Source organism: Grus americana, chromosome 4 (genome assembly GCF_028858705.1).
Source record: "Grus americana isolate bGruAme1 chromosome 4, bGruAme1.mat, whole genome shotgun sequence".
Lineage (NCBI taxonomy): Eukaryota > Metazoa > Chordata > Aves > Gruiformes > Gruidae > Grus > Grus americana.
The window spans coordinates 10,880,170-10,898,367 of NC_072855.1; the positions used below are offsets into that span (position 1 = coordinate 10,880,170).

General features: G+C 43.8%; 2 protein-coding genes and 1 pseudogene across 2 annotated transcripts; all 3 read right to left on the reverse strand.

Moving 5' to 3' along the window:
- Positions 1 to 1,625: 1,625 nt before the first annotated feature.
- LRPAP1 (LDL receptor related protein associated protein 1) lies at positions 1,626 to 13,603 on the reverse strand. Its single transcript, XM_054824909.1, has 8 exons — positions 13,394 to 13,603; positions 8,903 to 9,047; positions 8,382 to 8,506; positions 6,862 to 6,982; positions 5,774 to 5,932; positions 5,173 to 5,255; positions 2,698 to 2,874; positions 1,626 to 2,390 (listed from the first exon to the last, which is right to left on the reverse strand). Exons 1-8 carry the CDS (start codon positions 13,571 to 13,573, stop codon positions 2,325 to 2,327), a joined length of 1,056 nt encoding a protein of 351 aa, XP_054680884.1. The 5' UTR covers positions 13,574 to 13,603; the 3' UTR covers positions 1,626 to 2,324.
- Positions 13,604 to 15,252: 1,649 nt separating this feature from the next.
- On the reverse strand, positions 15,253 to 16,480 carry LOC129205738 (PHD finger protein 7-like; annotated as a pseudogene).
- A 634-nt stretch (positions 16,481 to 17,114) lies between these two features.
- LOC129206021 (C-C motif chemokine 3-like) lies at positions 17,115 to 18,100 on the reverse strand. The gene is made up of 3 exons (XM_054824598.1): positions 17,909 to 18,100; positions 17,563 to 17,671; positions 17,115 to 17,378 (listed from the first exon to the last, which is right to left on the reverse strand). Exons 1-3 carry the CDS (start codon positions 18,015 to 18,017, stop codon positions 17,285 to 17,287), a joined length of 312 nt encoding a protein of 103 aa, XP_054680573.1. The 5' UTR covers positions 18,018 to 18,100; the 3' UTR covers positions 17,115 to 17,284.
- Positions 18,101 to 18,198: the final 98 nt, after the last annotated feature.

Below are 18,198 nucleotides of genomic sequence, written 5' to 3' on the forward strand. Positions count from 1 at the left end.
TGATGCAGCTCCACACATGGAGACAACTGCTACTCCTGCTGATCTGACCCTGGTTGTGTGTTCTGTGAACCCAGCACCCTGTGCAAGCTATTCCAAAATTCTTCAGACACTCTTCAAGCAGCATATCCTATTTCAGGTACATACCTGAAACCCAGCTTTCTGCTATGCCCTCTTACACGGAGCACACAGCTACGCTGCCCACCCTCACTGTAGGCTGATACCTTGCTTTCCCTTGTGCAACAGACTTCCCCCTGCAGCAGTGTCTGAATGTGCTCAGTAAAAGCTCTTCGATTCTTGTATCACCCAGCTGGGACTGCTGAGCAGGCACTGCTCAGATTTCAGTACTTTGCTTAGTTTCCTTCCTCTGCTGATGTATTTAGTGCATGTGTTCAAATTCTTCACCTAGGAGCCAATGGTGTAAGGCCTCTCCACATCCAAGCTACAGCCACCGAACACTAAACTGACCTGTGGCACATGGATTTATTTCTCTACCAACAGGAAAAACAAAGGACATAGAGAAGTCTGCACCTTCCACACGCAGTATAGAAAACATTTCTATTCTGCCTTCACCTCAAAAAATTGAAAAAAATAAAAAAGATAAACCTGTAAGACAATGGAGGTACTGCTTTGTTAAAGGCTGAACAGCCCTTAAAGTGATAATCTGGGGAAGAAATGGCATGTAGCACCAAGGGAAAAAAAACAAACCAGTTTTCTCATAGATGGGTTTTAGCTAGTTTTGGGTTTACTTTTTTTTAGCTTACCAACCAAAGGGGACATACACCATAAACTACATGGACTGAACCATCTCTAAGGTGACTGCTAATATTAATGGTAGCCTGTGTTTCTCGTGATGGACAATGATTCTCTGGAATATAAATAACTCTTAGTTTACATTAAAATAAAAAAGTTAAAAAAAAGGAAAAAAGCTTACTGCTTCAAAGAAAGACATTCAGAATCTCAAAGAAAGACTGCTACCACAGTTTTGCTTCAGATCACTTGCACATTACAAAATAGTCTTTACATACAGATATCATACTATGTTTAACCCATCACGCACCCAGAACTGGATAAATAATATATGAGTGGCTGATTCTGACTGAATGGATCTCTTCAATATTCCTCATGGAGTAGGTATGGCAAGCGAGGCTCGAGGACAGCTTCCTCATGTGCTGCGATCTGTGAGTGACAGAGCTTCTTAACCCAGCAGCTGTAATGATTTACCTACACTGGACCTTTGCCTTAACCTTGTTCCTGGAACAGTTTCATGTGAAACTCTCCTTAGAAATAAAGGGTCAGCATCATTATTATAGAGAATTTCAACCGAGATGGCTAATGTTTGCCAAAGTTCTGACGCACAACAGAAAAATCTGGTCTTGAAAGGGAAAGTGATAATAGGCTTTACTGGAGATTGAACTGGAATATGTATTCAGAGAGAAGCTGCTTTAGAGAGCCTTCTGCCTATTCAGAACACAGAAACACATTCTGGTGGTACAAAACTACCCCTCCTGTCTTAAAAACTAATCTGTGAGTGAATTTCAGTTTAAAGGAGTAAGCAACATGCTCAAAAAGCAGGTCTGGTTACTTCTCACTAAATGAGAGGGAAGAAAAAAAAAGCCTCGTTGGTATCTGGTTTTCATTTTTTTAATGACTAAGTGTAACAAAGCCAAGCAACCATGAACAAGATAATTGTACACATACATTCAGTAACTTCAGATGTGTTAGTCTATAACTAAATTGTGTGAACTGGCCTCAATACTTGTTCCCTCCTTACTCTTCCTCCCCCTCTCACATGAAAGATTCAAATACAGTGCAGCTCTGAGCCACTGCTCAAAGTCAGCAGACATATTTTCATTACCTTCAGTAGGAAACAGGCCAGGCATTGAAATAAGACTTTTCTGGTCTCTGTTTTAATTTTCTGTACCTCAGTGTTTGCTTTCATTGATCAGAATACCTTTCCTGACTATCAGGTTAGTTGTTTGTTTTTTGTGGGTTTTGGGTTTTTGTTTTTTTTTTTACAAGCAGGAATCCTCCAAGAGTACACATATTTTTCCTTTTGACATGACTGCTTATTTCAAAGGCTGTTACTTGATTCAGATATAAGATTTATATGATCCAAGACGTGCAACTTAAATTTATAATCTAATCATTTAATTTGATAGTGCAAATACAAAACTGGCAAATTAAGTGGACCAAAAAAAAATTTTTTTACAGGACAACTCCGTTCAATCCTTACTATTTCAGAAGGCATCCTTGGTAAATCCTGTTCAAAACCCACATTATCTGTTTTGTGTTAACAGATTGATCCCATGAAGGAGTACAAATTTTTATAATTCATTATGTTGAAGACCTTGAGAGATTCTGCTGGATAAGTCTTGCAGGTGCTTCTTTACCTAGAAGGAAAACATAACACATCAAACAAATTTTAGTGAGCCAGTGAATTATCAATATTATATATTCAGATTTTGCTATCAGTATATGTGACAACAGGAAGAGCAGAGACCAGGGAGATTTCAAGCATCTTAGAATTAGGTCTATAAAAACCAATTATGCATATCCTGGACTATGAGCACAGGTGTGCCTGAAACTCCCCCTCTGAAAATCATTCAACTTTCATGAAAAATCAGCACTGGATAATCTATATACCCTCTACTACAGAGTTAAACTTTCAACATGTACATACACTGGATTTATACAGACCTTATATCCTAGTTCTTTTGTCTTTTCTTCCAGCATGGCATATTTCTCTTTGTTTCTGTTCAGATGATCCTTATCTCCAGTTCCCTCTATATGCTTCAGTTTCTGGTGTGAAATCTCTAATTGTTTCTGATAGTGATGGTGTTTTTCAATTTTTGCTTCAAAGTGTTTCAGCTCCTCCTAAGACAACAGACACACACAGCTTCACAGGATTTTCCGTCCAAGGTTTCCTCTCTCTTTTCTTGCCAAGACATCCCTAATGCTATTGCACTAAGTTGAGCACAGCAAAGCTTTTTCAGTTTCCTGCTTCTTCAGAATGTCTGGACAATACGTTATCATCACCACCCAGACACCCAATTTTGAAGGCAGGTGCTGAAAAAGTCCCACTGCAGAGTCCTCAAAAGGAGACTGCTGACGGCTGCGAGGTGCTGGGAGATGATAGCAGCGTATAGCAAATAAAAGTTCATACAAAGAATAGTGGACTGGGGGAAGGGAGTCAGACAATTTTTAAGAGAAGACTCTTTTCAAAATCAAAGATTTGCTATTTTCTGCTCAGCCCTAAACATTTTCTGGGTTTGCAGTCTGCTATGATGAATCTGAAATTAAGTAACAAACAAAACCCCTTCTTCGTTTGCCTCAAAGACAGTGGCCAGACTGTCTGTAGTGTTCAGGGACGTATCAGAGATGGTCCTCAGATAACCTGGTACACTGCATAGGTGACCAAAGAATGAGTAACATCTCTACCCACCAAAGCTCGCTCTTGTTTCACTACTTCAAGGCAGAAAATTCGGTTTCTCTGTGTCTTAGGACACACCCTCTATGAAGAGGATATGAACAGTTCAAACTGTTACGCCACTTATGGCAGCAGTTCTATGCATTATGTCCAGAAAAACTCAGACAAATCCCCCTGTTTGACAGAGCCCACTTAATTTTGGTCACTGGTGTGTTTCAGTCCTGGTGGCTGACAAAATTCCTCTCTTTTCAAGACAATTAAAAAAAGAGCCACCATTCTAGTAAGATCTTCTTCAGTTTTTAAAGCAAAGGGGTTTTGTTTTCAGCATGTCTGACAACAAAATAGTTTCCTTTTGCTGTAGAACATTCCAGCCTGTTTTACATACTCCAGTTAGGGACCTCAGTTTGGGGTTTTACTGCTCTGATAAATCATTTTAGCTGCTCCTCTCGGATGATGTACCAGCTGAGCAGCATTTGTGCCATTCATTATGAAACCTGTATAAAGGCTGGTACTGTGGCCAGTCAGGAGAAGACACAACTTCAGCTGTTCAAATGAGGCTGAATGGAATCAGCACATGATTTCTTTAATTCTGCTTTCATAGACTTTTTAAATAGGCAGATGTTTCACTGTGATTTCCTTTTGTTAGGATGTCCCAACACTCACAGTAACAAGACAGGTTTGGGCTGGTGAAGAGGGTTTGCACGAATGAGTATTTCTACTAAATCAGTAAAATTAATAAGCAGATAGGTGTTCTTGCTTATGGAACTGGGTTTTTCTTTTTCACTGCGGCAGATATGAAGGCCAAATAGTACAAATTGTACTCACATGCAATTGTACAGTCCTGCTGTCTGAGGTCAGCAGAAGTCTTGTTGCAGACTTCAGCAGGCTTTCCTCTGACACTCTTAAAAGCAGGCCACTGAAATCAGTGTAATGAGAGCGTTTGCTTCCTAAGAGAATCAGGCTGCATGGGAGTTAAAAGCAGTAAGATGGATCTTTGACATCTAACAGAGACAGATTTCAATCCCTGTCCCAGGCAGTTAAAAGTCTTTCATTACCTTATCTGGAAAAGAAGCTCAAGGTGTACCTAGCCATCTCTTGGATGGTAAGACAACAGTGTAAGTACATGTAACTCCATGAAGAAGCCCTGAAGAGCTACTTCTCCAGGCTATCAATCAAAATCTCTTCTGATAAACAGGCAGTCAGATGAAAAAAAAATCTCAATGGGTTTTGAATTAAATAAAACCAGTATGAACCCCACTATATAATATTCTATATATTCTATAATATTTCCTTGAAAAGCAGTCTTTATCATGGTACTTTTGGGTCAGTTCAACACAGCTCCAACATGGGAAGTTAGCAGTGCAAGAGGTGGGCAGGAGAGGGAAATTGTTGGGTATATAGGGTATGCTGCTTCACAAAGAAGTAATTACATTAAGACATTGGGTAAGAGACGGAAATCTGGTCCATCAGAAACAAACAAGCAGGGCCTCATCTTTCAAAGATTTAAAATATGCAACGCTTTCTTTCACAGGATTCAGAATTTTAATTTTGCTGATTATAACAGAACCATGCATATGATTAATTGCATATATGTTTATATATTTGAAGTATTAAGCAAGAAGCATAACTCTCTCTTACGGTGTCTGAAGAGCAATACAGAAGTGGCTGCACTCAGAGTAACACCAAGAGTTTCTTTATGTGGGAAAATATCTTTCCATAAGAGATCTAACTGGAATTCTACTTACCCGAAAAGATTCAAGCTCTTTCTCAGTGAAATTGGCTGATTTGGCCATGTCCCACAAATCAATCACTCTTGGTTCTTCAAATTCTAAACAAACACATACCACTAAATGAAAATCTGGACACAATGCTTTTACACCCAGCTTCTATGCAAGATGAGCATGCTTTTACACATACATACACACAGATATATTAAGCACTGCATTACTAATAGGTCTATATAGATGAAAAGGAAGAAAAAATCCAAGTACTTAACTTAAAACTATAGTATTGCTGTAGCATGTATTTTTTAAAAAGCAAAAAACCTTCAAGGAACTGAATAATGGCGTGGCTTGCCCTGCATATTGTCTCACTTAGCTGGAGCTGAAGGCGTAATATCCCTTCATATGTGGGCATGGAAGACAGAACTATCCTCTTTACAGGTTGTCTCTATCCTTTCATCAGGCTTCTAGTGTTGGCTTCTAAATAGAAGAGGCTGGATATATCTCTTCAGCCTATTGTGGTCACATCATGTACTGTGACTACATGTTATCACTTGCCCACTGATTTTTAATTTTTTTTAAATGAAATTAATCCCAAATAAGCATAAAAAACACTGTAGCATACCACTGGTTGTGTCATATCCCTGGTGACTGACTTTACGCAAACGCTCAAACCCCTGATTGATGCTTCTTAGCTTGTCTTTGAGTTCTCTGTGTTTGTTGTGCAAGATTTCCTCTTTTACCAGGCTCTCTTCAGATGGGTTGATAACATTTTTGTGGATATCTGTTGAAGAAGAAAAGTGTTATTGATTATGGGACAAATCCTGATAGGTCAAAAGCTCCAGAAATCCTCAAAATCTGAGGTGAATAAAAGATGATAAGTTCTTAGCATTTGAGCAGAGTGTAAATAAAGCATCAACACCACACTCTAAGAAGCAGTAATTCCTTTTGCAGGTCAATATTAAGATCAATGCCCCTCAGTGCTCTGGAGGGTGATAGTACAGAAATGTCTTTTAATTCCTACCGGCCACCAGCCAAGATTTTAGTAAGGAAATGTTCTTATTTTCCCAGGTTAGCAATATCCCAAGGAAATGGGACAGGGATGGCTGATGAGTCCTGTGTCCTCTTCCCTGGGCATTTCATGAACCAATCAGGACATCTGATGTTGAAATGACTTCAAGCAGCTTCCAACTTGGACCCTACAATGCAAACATCAAACTGCCTAGAAGCTTATAGAATACTTTGGCTCTAACAATTTTAGCTGGGATTAGTACAGCAAGCTGGATTCAGATCTTCAATGCTTTAATACACCTCAGGGTCAGTGCCTAAGATATTCAAGTATATCCTCTTGGGCTCCCAGCTGGTGAGATAAAACATGCATGTTCTGCAGACTTTAGGACCACATTTTGCAGCAGTGGATCGATGCTTGCTGCATAATTTCCAGTAAATTACTATGGCCATCATTGCTAACCTGATGGTATCTTCCCTGCTGGAAATGCAGGCAGAATCAGAAAACCAAAATGGCAACATTTTCAATAGCTGGCAAGATTTTTGGCAGCCTATGCAGAACTAAACCCTGCAAGTATCTGGAAATGCCAGCATCTGCAAGCAGTTCTGACAGAAACATCAGACTTCAGGAGTTTCAAACTTGGAAGCAATGGGCAGAGAAAAGAGTTGTACTGATCTCGAAACATCAGAGAAATGTTCAGGCACCTTCTGTTCTGCTCACGGTCTCCAGCAGAATATTGTATTCATGAATCTTTTCTCTGTGATGCTTAAATTCTCGCCAAAGCTTATCCAACTCCTCATCAGAGAACTTCCCAGAGGTCTTGGCCTGTGAGAAACATGAGCTCATTATGCTTCCCAGGCAAAGTGCTTTTAAGTGCCCTGAACTGCCAGAACTTTTTCCCCACTTCCCACCACACTCAGAAGATTATTAAGTCCAGCTTTTCCTTAAGATCTTTTCTGTTTTAAATTCCTTTATATTAGTATGAGGGCAGGGTTTAGACATCAACAGATATGGTGGCTTTAATCATGTCAGAGGGCAGTTCACTTCAGACTTATAAAGCTAGACTTGCTACGGACTACCCAGTGAAAAGTGTCTGCCATTTCTATTGTGTGGGAAATAATTTGATACCGAAATAAGGGCCATGGAGCTCCATGTGCAACTGCAAGAGGACTGTTTGCGTGAGGGATACAGCCTGATATTGAGCACAGTCTTTACTCAAGAAATCTTACTCTACCGGCAAGTGAAGATTTAATCACTGCTGTGCATTTGCTCTGCAGTGATTTGTTCCTCACTGGACTACTTTTTAGCAATTAGGGAAGTACTGTTCAGACACCTGGAGCACTGCCCACAAATCTAGTGACTTACTTGCTGCAATGCATGATCAAAAGTGAATGTTTTTTATACCCATTCAGCCCCAATAATTTTTTTGTTTAGGGAATATTTCTATCTGATGCACTTTATTGGTCCCCAAAGCACATGACATCATGTCCCTTGCCAGAGCTGTATCTAGTTACAGTAACATTTTAAAACCCAGCACATCTTTTTCTCTGCTTTACTACCACCGCACTAGACTGCTGTAAGAATTATTTGCTTTACCCGAGTACTTGTTTCTTAACACCTGAATTATTTATTTTAGAAGATTATGATTTCACCAGTTTTAACTGCCCAGACTGACAGTACACTTTCTATTTTTTTTATGCATTAATGCAAATTCTGGAAATTTTCACTTGTGTACTAGGTTGGGAAAGTCCTTATTGAGCACCCCCCACTATACATTTAACTTTTAAACATTCTATGAAATGGTTCTATTTTAAATGCATTTTTTAAAAAGCCCAGAAATAACAATAAGAAAAACAGGAAAAACAACAAAGGTATACTACCAAACAGCCCAGTAGTCACACAAAGGAAAATCATGAGTTCAGTGAAATTTAAGGAAAAACTGCGTTTGTCCTCAGTGAACCCAGGATCCTATCCTCCATGCAGACTGATGCGGGTGTTTTCTTTGACAAAGGGAACCTGCCACACCTGGTGACCTGGATGCAGGCAGGATGCCCTCAGGGCAGAAAGACAGATGTGAGCTACAGAGCACAGCAGCTTGGCCAGTACTTAAAAACAGTAGTAAAGCTATTCAATTCCAAGTCTGGTGGCTCTCAGAAGACACAGACAATAGTTCAACAAAGAAACACTGATTTCCTACACTCCAGTTCCTGGAAACCTTACTCACCTTGCTCCATAATTTTTCCAGTCTTGGATCATCTAGTGTATCACTTTCTGTACCATCTTTAATGTAGTTGGTATCAGCTAGTTGAGAGTCCTTCTTTCCATTCATTCCATATTTAGTCATAATGACTGCAGGGGAATAGAAGATACAGAAACATTAGAACCAACTATGGATGTATGGAAGATGAGAGATTGGTTACATCCTTGACTCGCAGAGCTGGATTTTGCACCTCACGGTGGAAAAGCTACCAGTTTAAGACACAGAGGTCCCAGGTTTAATAACCTCTTCTGAAAACATGAGGAGCAAAGGAATCCGTTAGCCTCCTGCAGCTCCCTACTGACCTCCAAAGAACTCGTGCGTGCTCAGTGTCTGGGAAGACAACCAGCTATTCAATGGTTCAAACACAAACACAGGTGCCTAACTATGCATGTGTCTGATGCAAAGTTTAACATCCTTCTGCAAAGATATACCAAAGATATACCATTTAAGTTGCATCTGTTTGGCTTCTTTCAGATATATCTTACCATTTAAGTTGCGTCTAAGTTTGGCTTCTTTCTCTCCATCTTCATCTAGCCCTTCAGCCTTCAGTTTTTTCCAGCTTAGCTCATCCTTCTCTTGTATTTTTAGATCACTGTGCAACTCTGCCAGTTTCACAGCAGAGAGATGAAGCTAACAAGAACATAGAAAGGTTTGTATTCAGTTATGTGGAGTCACCTCTTGCTGCAATGTAACTTCATAAGCTAGTACAGAAGCGTAGCCAATATAGCGCAGCATTTTTTTCTTTTACTCTAATGCTAGGTAACCGTCTGAATTCAAGGACCTTAAGGTATGAGCTACTGTATACAAAACATCTCTTGCCTATGAAAATGGCAATGCCCCCAGCATACTAGCGTTAACAGAGAGTGATCATACAGCCTTCTCTCTCAGCTCTTCAGCTACTTGGACAACAGTGAAATTACAGCAAAGTTAAAAATTCCTATCTTTCAAGTAATATTTAAATGGAATTTTCCTCCCACTTTTAATAGGATCGCCTTCTTAAAATGATTCTACCTTAAAAATGTCCGGTACCAATAACAAAGAATGTTAAAAAAAATATTAATTACATCAATTCATTTTCTCTAATTCACAAAAGGCAGTAACAACCAAACTTCTCAAACAACATGCCATTGCCACCACACGTGCTTTCTTGTGGACCAGCTTCTAACCTCACATTTATAGTGAGTTGGTAAATTTTATTTGTCAGTATGGTTTTGCAGACTACCAGGACACTGAGGATGGCCTGGCAAGTCAAAGAGCCACTTATCAGCAACTTCTACTATGATCAAAGTGCAAAATTTTCTAAGATCACTTCTTAACATGGTTTATGTGCATTAAAAGCATACAAAACCTAGAGGTATTCCTGTCCCACATAACAGAACAAGAAGAGAAGACATTGAGGCTGATGCAATGAAAAAAAAAAAGAATGATAGGTCAGCTTGAAATTTTGTGAAATATAGAGAAAACAAGAACAGAGACAGTGACTAATAAGTAGTTGGCTAAGCAGCACTGCGGTAAGATGAAGATGAGCCTAATCTTTTGAACTTCCACATTTTGGACACTTTCGTTACTCCATTTGAAAAAAAACCCTGTAACAAATCATATTAATGCTTCAGAACTTCTTTTATGTGTGTGTGCATGTGCATGCTAATAACAAGCAGGTGAGGTAAGGAAAAGCCCAGAGAAGAGAGGCGATCAAAAAACATGTCAGCAGCATGACTTCCAATACAATCCTGCCTGAGCTGTTAGAGTCCTTCTACCTGAGACCACTGAGCAGCAAGCTCCTGGGAGCTCAGATCCAGCTCTGAACCAGCTGGGCTCATCTGTCCTAGGACAAACTTATTTAGTGTGGGGTTTTTTTGTCATTAAAATCAGATTACAGATTATAAAATTTCTCATTTTCAGTGAGAAAGCAGCATGTTTAATAAAAACAATCTCAGACCTCATTATTTTTAAACATCAGATTGATACTGAAAAGATTCAGCCATACATTTGAGTGTCAGCAGATTATTTGAACATAACTAGGAAAAACATTGTTATTCTGAGCTAATGCACTGAATTCTTATTGACAGGAATTCAGGAAGCTATGCATATTGTTGTTTCTGTGTTCAGCTTAGGCTGTCCTATTAATTAGTCTTGTGCTACTGAATATAATTATTTTAACTTTTAAACTAAGGTTTTTTTCTGTATCTTGCACTTAGCTTACTGAAATAATTTACTAAAATCTAGAGTAGTTAAAATCACAAGTAAATATAAAATTTATAGACCACATTAAAACTTCTGATCACTCTAATACTAAAGCAAAGGAGCCTCTCTATTGTCTTCTATACCATCTACTTTTGGGGAATTGATAAAAGCTAAGCACACAGCAGGAACCACTTTAGTTACAAGTTTTAGTAAGTGGTAAAGTAAAAAAAAAAAAAAAAAGTGTCCTTATTTGCTTTTCTGGAGCAGGATAGCCTGGACAGCCAGAGAGCCAGTGCTGCAGTGGCACCAAGTAACACTGCTCTGCTCAGAAAAATTGTGTCCTGATGCTTCAGGAGGAAGACTGAGTAAAAAGTTTCCTATAAATTGTGAAGGAAATCACTCATCATCTCAGTAGTTCTATGCTCTAATGTCAGCATTCAAGTACTGTGGGCTTAATATGTTAATTTGTAAAGCTGAGGAAATCCAGGAAAAAAAATCACCAAAATAACTCAGATAACAATTAATTCAACTCCTAAGTACTGCAAATATAGAACAATATAATCTTTTAAATGTATGACTATCATCAGAGACACACTAATGTATAAAAGATTGCACAATGCAGTTTATGTTAGACACCCCTCTGCAGTTAGCACAATCTCATAAACACATAAAGTTTTATATCAGAACTTCTAAACAGAAGGTTTGGAGACATCTTGTTATAACAAGCGATGCCAGAACTACACCAATGGCAACAACCACAGCACAGTGGATTGGTAGCAACTAGCAGGCCAAAGCACATACCTTGCGAAACCTATATAATATTTGTCATCGGTTCAAATAACTACAGAATTAGGGTTTGACTTAGAACTCTTGTATTAAAATAACTTTTTAAAGTTTTTATATAAAACATACACCTATGAAGAGAGATGCTGGAGAAAGATCAAACCCTCCCTCCCTTCCTGAGGGAAAAGGAGGGAACTCTGGCTTGCCGGCTCCTAGTTCCCACTAAGTAACGTTTTGGGGCTTTCTGAAGGACTGCTCATCCAGCTGTGTGTTGCAATATCCATCTTTTACGTAAAAAAACAAAGGAGTTCTTTATTTTTAGTAATTTCTCTACCATGACCAAAATGACGGAAAGAGAATTCAGCATTGGCACACACAAATATTTCAAAGCAGGTCTAACACACAGGCTTAGTTTTCCTTTTATTTCAGACCTTGCCCAGACATGCCAAAAAGTCACGTTCTAAAACGCAGGCTGGGTGTCAATTGTACTCAGAAGTGAAATTTATATGGTGGCAAATTTAGTTCAAGTAGGTGTTGCCTCTCTAAAATCTGTCTCACACATATAGAAGTTACTAAAGCTTGGTTCTTTACCCTGACAGAGTTAAATCCATTTTACTTTAGCACCAAGACTTAACATAGACGATGTAAAGCATCTCAAATTTGAATTCCAGAAGACTGATGTATGAAAATTAAAAAAGACTATAATTGGAAAAATAAGAGAAGACTGACAATACTACCATTCTAGTTTATTTCTAGCCTCCACATTGTTTCTTCTCCAGCTGTCAGTTCACAGCTGGAGTTTCATTATCACACACTGCCCTATGCCCCATCCCATCCTTCTCCCATTAAGAGAAGGACTATTTCTGATATTTATTTTGGCATGTTTGGAAGCTGGATATAACTACGCAGGATTATGGCAGGGGTTCTATTTTTTGACTAAATCCAGGGATGTCCTGCCTCTAATTCAATAGTTCAGGCTGAGGAATGTCTATCCAGCATATCGGAAATCCAGGATTAATATTAACTGCATTCCTTTGCCTGAAAGAACTGAACCTTTACCAGCCCTGACCCTAACTTCCATGCTCTACAATATTCTGAGGATAAATATGAATGTGAAGTGTGCTTCTCCCCTACTGTTGGAGCTGCTCTGCTTCACTGTAATTAAATATTTCCACTGTAATTAAGTATTTTTACTATTTTTTTACTTTAGTTAAATATTTTTTTAGCTCAGAGTGAGAGAAGCTTAAGTATCACCACTCATCTGGGAATGGTGATACCCGTTTGCTGGTCCTCTCACATGTGACTACATCAGTTGGTATAGATGAAATATTGTAGGTGACATAACCACCAAGGTGGAGGGTCTCTTACTCTCCTGTGCGGTGAGCTCCTGTCCTGTGCAAAAGAGGAACTAAGGCCATCACTTTCAGACAGATGAGAGCATCACACCCCTTAACAAAAGGGCTAAAGCATTCAACCAGCAGCAGCCAGTCTCAGATCCTCCAATGTACCAGAAGGACTGCACTCTCTCTTCCATTTCCTAAGCATGAGATTTAACTACTGGATTTAAACATGGGAAGATCAACACTTCCCATGACTTAGTTACATATGGCAGGAGAGGGGAAGGAGATACCTCCTGAAAGTACACAGCACTGCTGTTCCCAGCCACCTGCAGCAGCTCCCAGGGAGCGGGGCTGTGTGGGTCCTGCCCTGGGCAGGGCAGCCAGTCCTGGAAACCAAACAAAAGCCACCGCAGCCCAGAGGCCCAACACCAATCCGGGGCCTGTCGAGGCAAAGCTGGCCTGGACAGCCTCGGTTTCTCCTCACGCATGTCCCCAACTCCAATCGCCGCCGGCGGCACATCTCCCGCCGTACCCCATCTCCTGAGGCGACGACAGGAAATGAGGGTCCGAAGCGGCCAAGCCCGACCCTGGGTCCCCTCAGAGCTCTGCCGAAGCACGCTCCTCAGAGCACCGCCATCGCCCCCGCTTCTCCCGCACCGCCTCACTCACCCGCTGCGCCTTCTCCCAGACCTGGTTCAGCCTCACCACCCGGAACTCCCCGGCCTCCCGCCGCTTGGCACCGGCGGCCGCCAACCCTTCGTTGGCCTCCCGGGAGTATTTGCTGGCCTGGGCGCCAATAGCAAGGAGCAGCGCGGCACCGAGAGCCGCCAGCGCCCGCGCCGCCGCCATGTCGCGCTGGCCGGAGAACTACAAGTCCCGGGATGCTGTGCGGCTTCCCGCCCCCGGACGGCCGCTGAGGTGCGGGCTCCGCACCCTCCTCGACGAGGAGAAGGGGTGTTTTTGTTAGGAAAACAGTTTGAAAATCTAGTCATAGGTTGAAAATCTAGTGTTTATTTTGAGGTTTGGGGAGATGAATTAAGTCTGGGCTGTTTCTTTTCAAGTGGCTTTGTGTCATTCTCCTGGGTGTTTGCTTCACAAAATATGCTGAATGTGGCAGTTTTTGTGTTTTGGGGTATTTTTCCCTGCAGCCTATAGTAGCTACAGCAAACACTCTCCTTGTGCACCTTGCATGTTGCTCAGTGAGGTGTTACTATTAACTGTGAGGAAAAGAGGACACGATGAGTCTGAACACCACCCCTTTGATTGCACAAAGTTTTCAGATGTTAGCACACTGTTCGACCATAAAGAAAAAGAAAAGGCAGGTCAGGAAGGGTGGAAAGCAAGAATGGGGACAAGCTCCCCCTTACTTCCTATGACGGGAATAAGGACTCTGTCCTCCCTTGGAGGTGGTAGTGGAGGACACTTCTACCCAGGACGGCATGTAGAGTTGGATGGCGTGGGGAGAAGGAGGACTGTGAGAAATGTACTAACGAGTAGATGGGTTGTTATCGAGGGGTGAACTATGGGAATGGCCCTGAGGTTGGTGGTGTGTGTTGAGAGTGCAGCTCTTGGGCAGGGGTGCCCTGTCCTGCATGGCGCCATCCTCCCTTCACAGTGCTTCCTCCTCATGTAGGCAGCCAAGAACTGCAGTAGGCCACGGGAAATCTTTGGAGTATATTAAGTCAAGCTGTATTAAGAAAAAAACCCATGATGCTGCAGAAATGACTGATATTTAATCCAGGGTTGGTATATATCCTCCCTGGTTTTAAAAAAATCCACTAAAATTGAATGCTGCTATGAAGGAAGTCCAGGCAATGCAGAGCACGCTCCATGTGGGTGTTTCTGAGAGGAAGGCAGTGAAAAAAGCTGTTGTCTTCTTGATGAATCCTCTTCTGCATCCTGCAAACCTTGTGTCGTGCAAGGTCTTCGGCATAGTTGGCCATTTGTGTTGAGCTTGTTTAGCAAGATAGTGGTGGGGTTACGTTCCTGAGCCTAGCTGGTGATGGAGGCAAAGGTCACATCATAAATTCAGCTCAGATCTCATGTGTGACCTTGAGCAAATTAAAACGTAGCTCTGTAGTACTGTCAACACCAAGCCTTCACGCATTATAAATCAGCCCTATGAAAACAGATTGCCTAAACTATAATGAGATTTCTGGAAACAATGCCCTGGGGAGGATTTTTACTGGACTCTCATTTTTGCCTTGTAAGCAATATAAACATCTGGTGATTTCTCTTCTGCATTTTCCTAAGTCAGTGCAGAGATTCTCAGTCATATGAACCTAGAAGCTATATGACTAAATTGCAGAAGTGGGCAAAAGTATTGCAGTATACATTGCATTGAAAAGCAATTGTAGTGAGCATTGAAGTATACGTTGAAGTATAGAGGACTGATGATGATGGGGAAAAAAGCCCATCAGCCTTACCCAAGTCTTGCAGAGCTCTTCACATCAATTATTACAGTGTATATATGTATTGTTGAGTCATTTTAGAACAGATGGTTTCCTCTTGTCTGTCATTTGAAGTAATCATTGAGTTTTCAGGCTCTCTGTAAATAAATGGCTGAGGTGAAACATCTCCGTCTGGAAGGTCTGTATGTCCTGGCAGAGCAGCAGCAGAAGTGGTGCAGGGCAGAGTGCAGTGCCTGGCCCTGAGGCAGAGCTGACATAAGCGGCAGGGGGGTCCCGCTCGCTCCCCTGGAGCTGGGCAAGGGGGTGACGACAGGGGTGATATCAGGGGCGGGGGGCGGTGCCGCCTACCTGGATGCAGTGTTAGTGGAACCAGGCGCTGGCACAGACGGCACAGGCCAGGGCATTGTAGCAGAGCCGCCCGCCGCCATCTCCTGGCAGATGAGGCTGGGGGTATGGTCCTGCTGCATCCGCTGCACTGGGCAGTGCTTCCAGCAGGAGGACCTGCAGGATGGAGGTGACAGCTCAGCCCCAGCCCTCCTCTGGCCTGGCCCTGCGAGGTGGCTGCACTTACTTGAACTCCCTGAAAAACTGGGAGATGCAGCATCGCTCGCTGCTGCAGGGGAAGTGGAATTTTTGGGTGCATTGCCAGTCGTGGCAGGTAACCAAGGCGTCCTGCAGCCGGCAGATGCAGCACCTCTGGCGATGGCACAGAGGCAGCTGGCATCAGTGTCGCAGACCCCCAGGGAGCCCGGTTAACCCTTGCCCAGCACAGCTGGTGAGCTGCCTGGCCAGTGACACTGGACCACTGATAAAGCCACGCACCCTCTCAGAATTCCCAATTTCTGCAGAAATGGGCCTTTTTGGATAAATAAGGATCTGGTGAGTTACTTGCAGCTGGCTGCCAGACCATCCCTGGGGGGTTGCTGGCTTGCACAGCCTCACCTTCCATGACACCTGCTTCAGCTCCTCCCAGATGTTGAGGAAGAGGAAGCTGTAGAAGCCCTCTTCATCGGCTCCTCTCTGGCTCAGCCCGCTGGTGTGGTACTGCAAGAGGGGAAAGAGGGTGTGTGTTGGGGGCTGTCAGCAGTGTGGGGCTGGGTACTGGGAGGTGTCGAGCCCCAGGGACTCACTGAGCAGTTCTTGTGGATGCAGAGTCTGTCCTGCTGGCACAACTGCCACATGACTTTGGGTTGCAGGCAGCCCACTGGCACAGCCTGCACTCTGCCAGGGGATGGCAGTGCCATCACCCCAGCACTGCGCTGGGGTGCCAGTGGGTGTAGTGCTGGGAGTGGGATGGGGTGGAGGCCAGAGCACCTTCCCATGGCTCAGGGGCCTCTGCTTGCATAATTGGGCACTGGCCAAAATCCCCTCTGGCGGGTGACTGTGGGGATGCTCTGTGCTCACCTTACTCCTTGGGGACCTGATGCTTCATGTTGGGGAGGAGGCACACAGGAGGGTCCTGCCTGTTCCTCTGGCAGTGCTGTGGGACGGGGTTGCAGCACCCTGCAGTGCCGGGAGCTCAGCTCCATCACTGCAAGGGGCTGTAGTGAAGGAGATGGCTGGGCGTGGGGATGTTGCTGTGGTCAAAGACCATCCTGGTGCTTCAGTGTTTGGGGAGCAGATGCCTGAGGGCACTGCCTGTCACAAGGGGTTTGTGACCCATCTCCACATGTGCTGTGCGGTGAAGGCCCTGACTGAAGGGCAGCCCCCGGGTGAGATGCTGGTGTCACCCCAAGGGGCAGAAGCTGAGCCCAGGCTGGGGAGGGGGAAGCACTGTGGGAGCTGCCGTGGGGCTGAGGCTGCCCTGCCCAAAGGGGAACAGTGAAACCAGGACATGGGGAGGGCAAGGGGGTCCCCGTGGGTCCCTTCTCTCCTCTTGGGGCTCCAGCAGGGACTTCAGAGGCACCCGAAGAGTTTGATAATCCAAACACTTTATTTAGGCATCAAAACTCCTGACTCCTCATTAACAGGCCTGTTGATATCTTTTAAATAATTTTTTTATTTTCACTTAGCAAACAAAATTTAGTTTAACAAATGTATGTCAATTAGCATAAATTTTTCTGTTGAAGAAGGATGCAGCTCAAGCACTCTGTTGTGTGTCTGATACCGGAGGCTGAGCCCGCTGCACTGGGGCAGCAGTGGGGAAGAGTCAGTACTTCAGCATCTGGAAGTGCTTCAGATGCTTCTGCACCCAGGGCTCCTGGGGGTCCGCACACAGCTTTGTCCCCTTCTTGGTGACCAGGCTGCCGGGAGAAAAACAACATTTGGGTGCTCAGCTGGAGCAGCAGCGTGCCTGTGCTGGGTCCCGCTGGCAGCACCCTGGGTATCCCTGGTTGTACCCCGTTCCCCTTCCTGACCACCCTCGGACACACTTGAGGTGCTGCCCTGGCTGTTGCACCCCGACCCCTGTCAGTGGTGGGTACTCACACCACTGCCGGCAGGGAGCACTTGCTGCTGGTGCGGTAGGTGGAGGCGATGAGTCTGCGTGGCATGGGGCGGCTCAGGTAGCTGAAGCAGCAGATGGTGGAGACAGTGCCTGTGGGGGCAGAGAGACAGCCCCAGTGAGATCCCACGCTGTGGCAGATGCTCTGCCTGAGGTTCCTAGGGGATTCACCATCACCTGTGCTGTATCGTCCCAGGACAGCCCCTGGAAGCCTTCATCCCTGAGGCTGAGTCCCAGCACTGGTGATGACCACTCGCTCCCAGCCCTCCCCCTGGACACGAAGGTCCCATTAGTGGGGATGGGGCTCTCTCCTGGGGAAGGACAACAAACCTGGCGTCTGGGAGGACACAGCAACACTGGAGTCACTGAGATTGGCCTCAGCTGGGGAGCAGATGGCCATGAGAAGCAGAGTGGCCAGGGTGGCTGCAGGGACCTTCATGGTGTAGCAGTGGCCAAGGGAACCACGAGCAGAGCTGGAGCTGGAGTGGCTGCAGGGCTCTTCTCTGCACGATGCTCAGCCACTGCTGCCACTGCCCTCCTTTTATTCCTGGCTGCTGGGTGGGTGCAGGGTTTCAAGGAAAGAAAATGGGGAAATTATGTCAGGATCGCCCAGTTTTTCT

Coding starts and splice junctions, on each gene's coding strand:
- LRPAP1 (XM_054824909.1), bottom strand. CDS start 13,573: ATGGCGGCGGCGCGGGCGCTGGCGGCTCTCGGTGCCGCGCTGCTCCTT. Junction 5,256..5,773: donor GGGATATGACACAACCAGTG/GTATGCTACAGT, acceptor GTGTTTGTTTAG/AATTTGAAGAACCAAGAGTG. Junction 2,391..2,697: donor CAAAAGAACTAGGATATAAG/GTCTGTATAAAT, acceptor TTTTCCTTCTAG/GTAAAGAAGCACCTGCAAGA.
- LOC129206021 (XM_054824598.1), bottom strand. CDS start 18,017: ATGAAGGTCCCTGCAGCCACCCTGGCCACTCTGCTTCTCATGGCCATC. Junction 17,672..17,908: donor TGTGTCCTCCCAGACGCCAG/GTTTGTTGTCCT, acceptor CTGCCCCCACAG/GCACTGTCTCCACCATCTGC. Junction 17,379..17,562: donor TGCTCCCTGCCGGCAGTGGT/GTGAGTACCCAC, acceptor TTCTCCCGGCAG/CCTGGTCACCAAGAAGGGGA.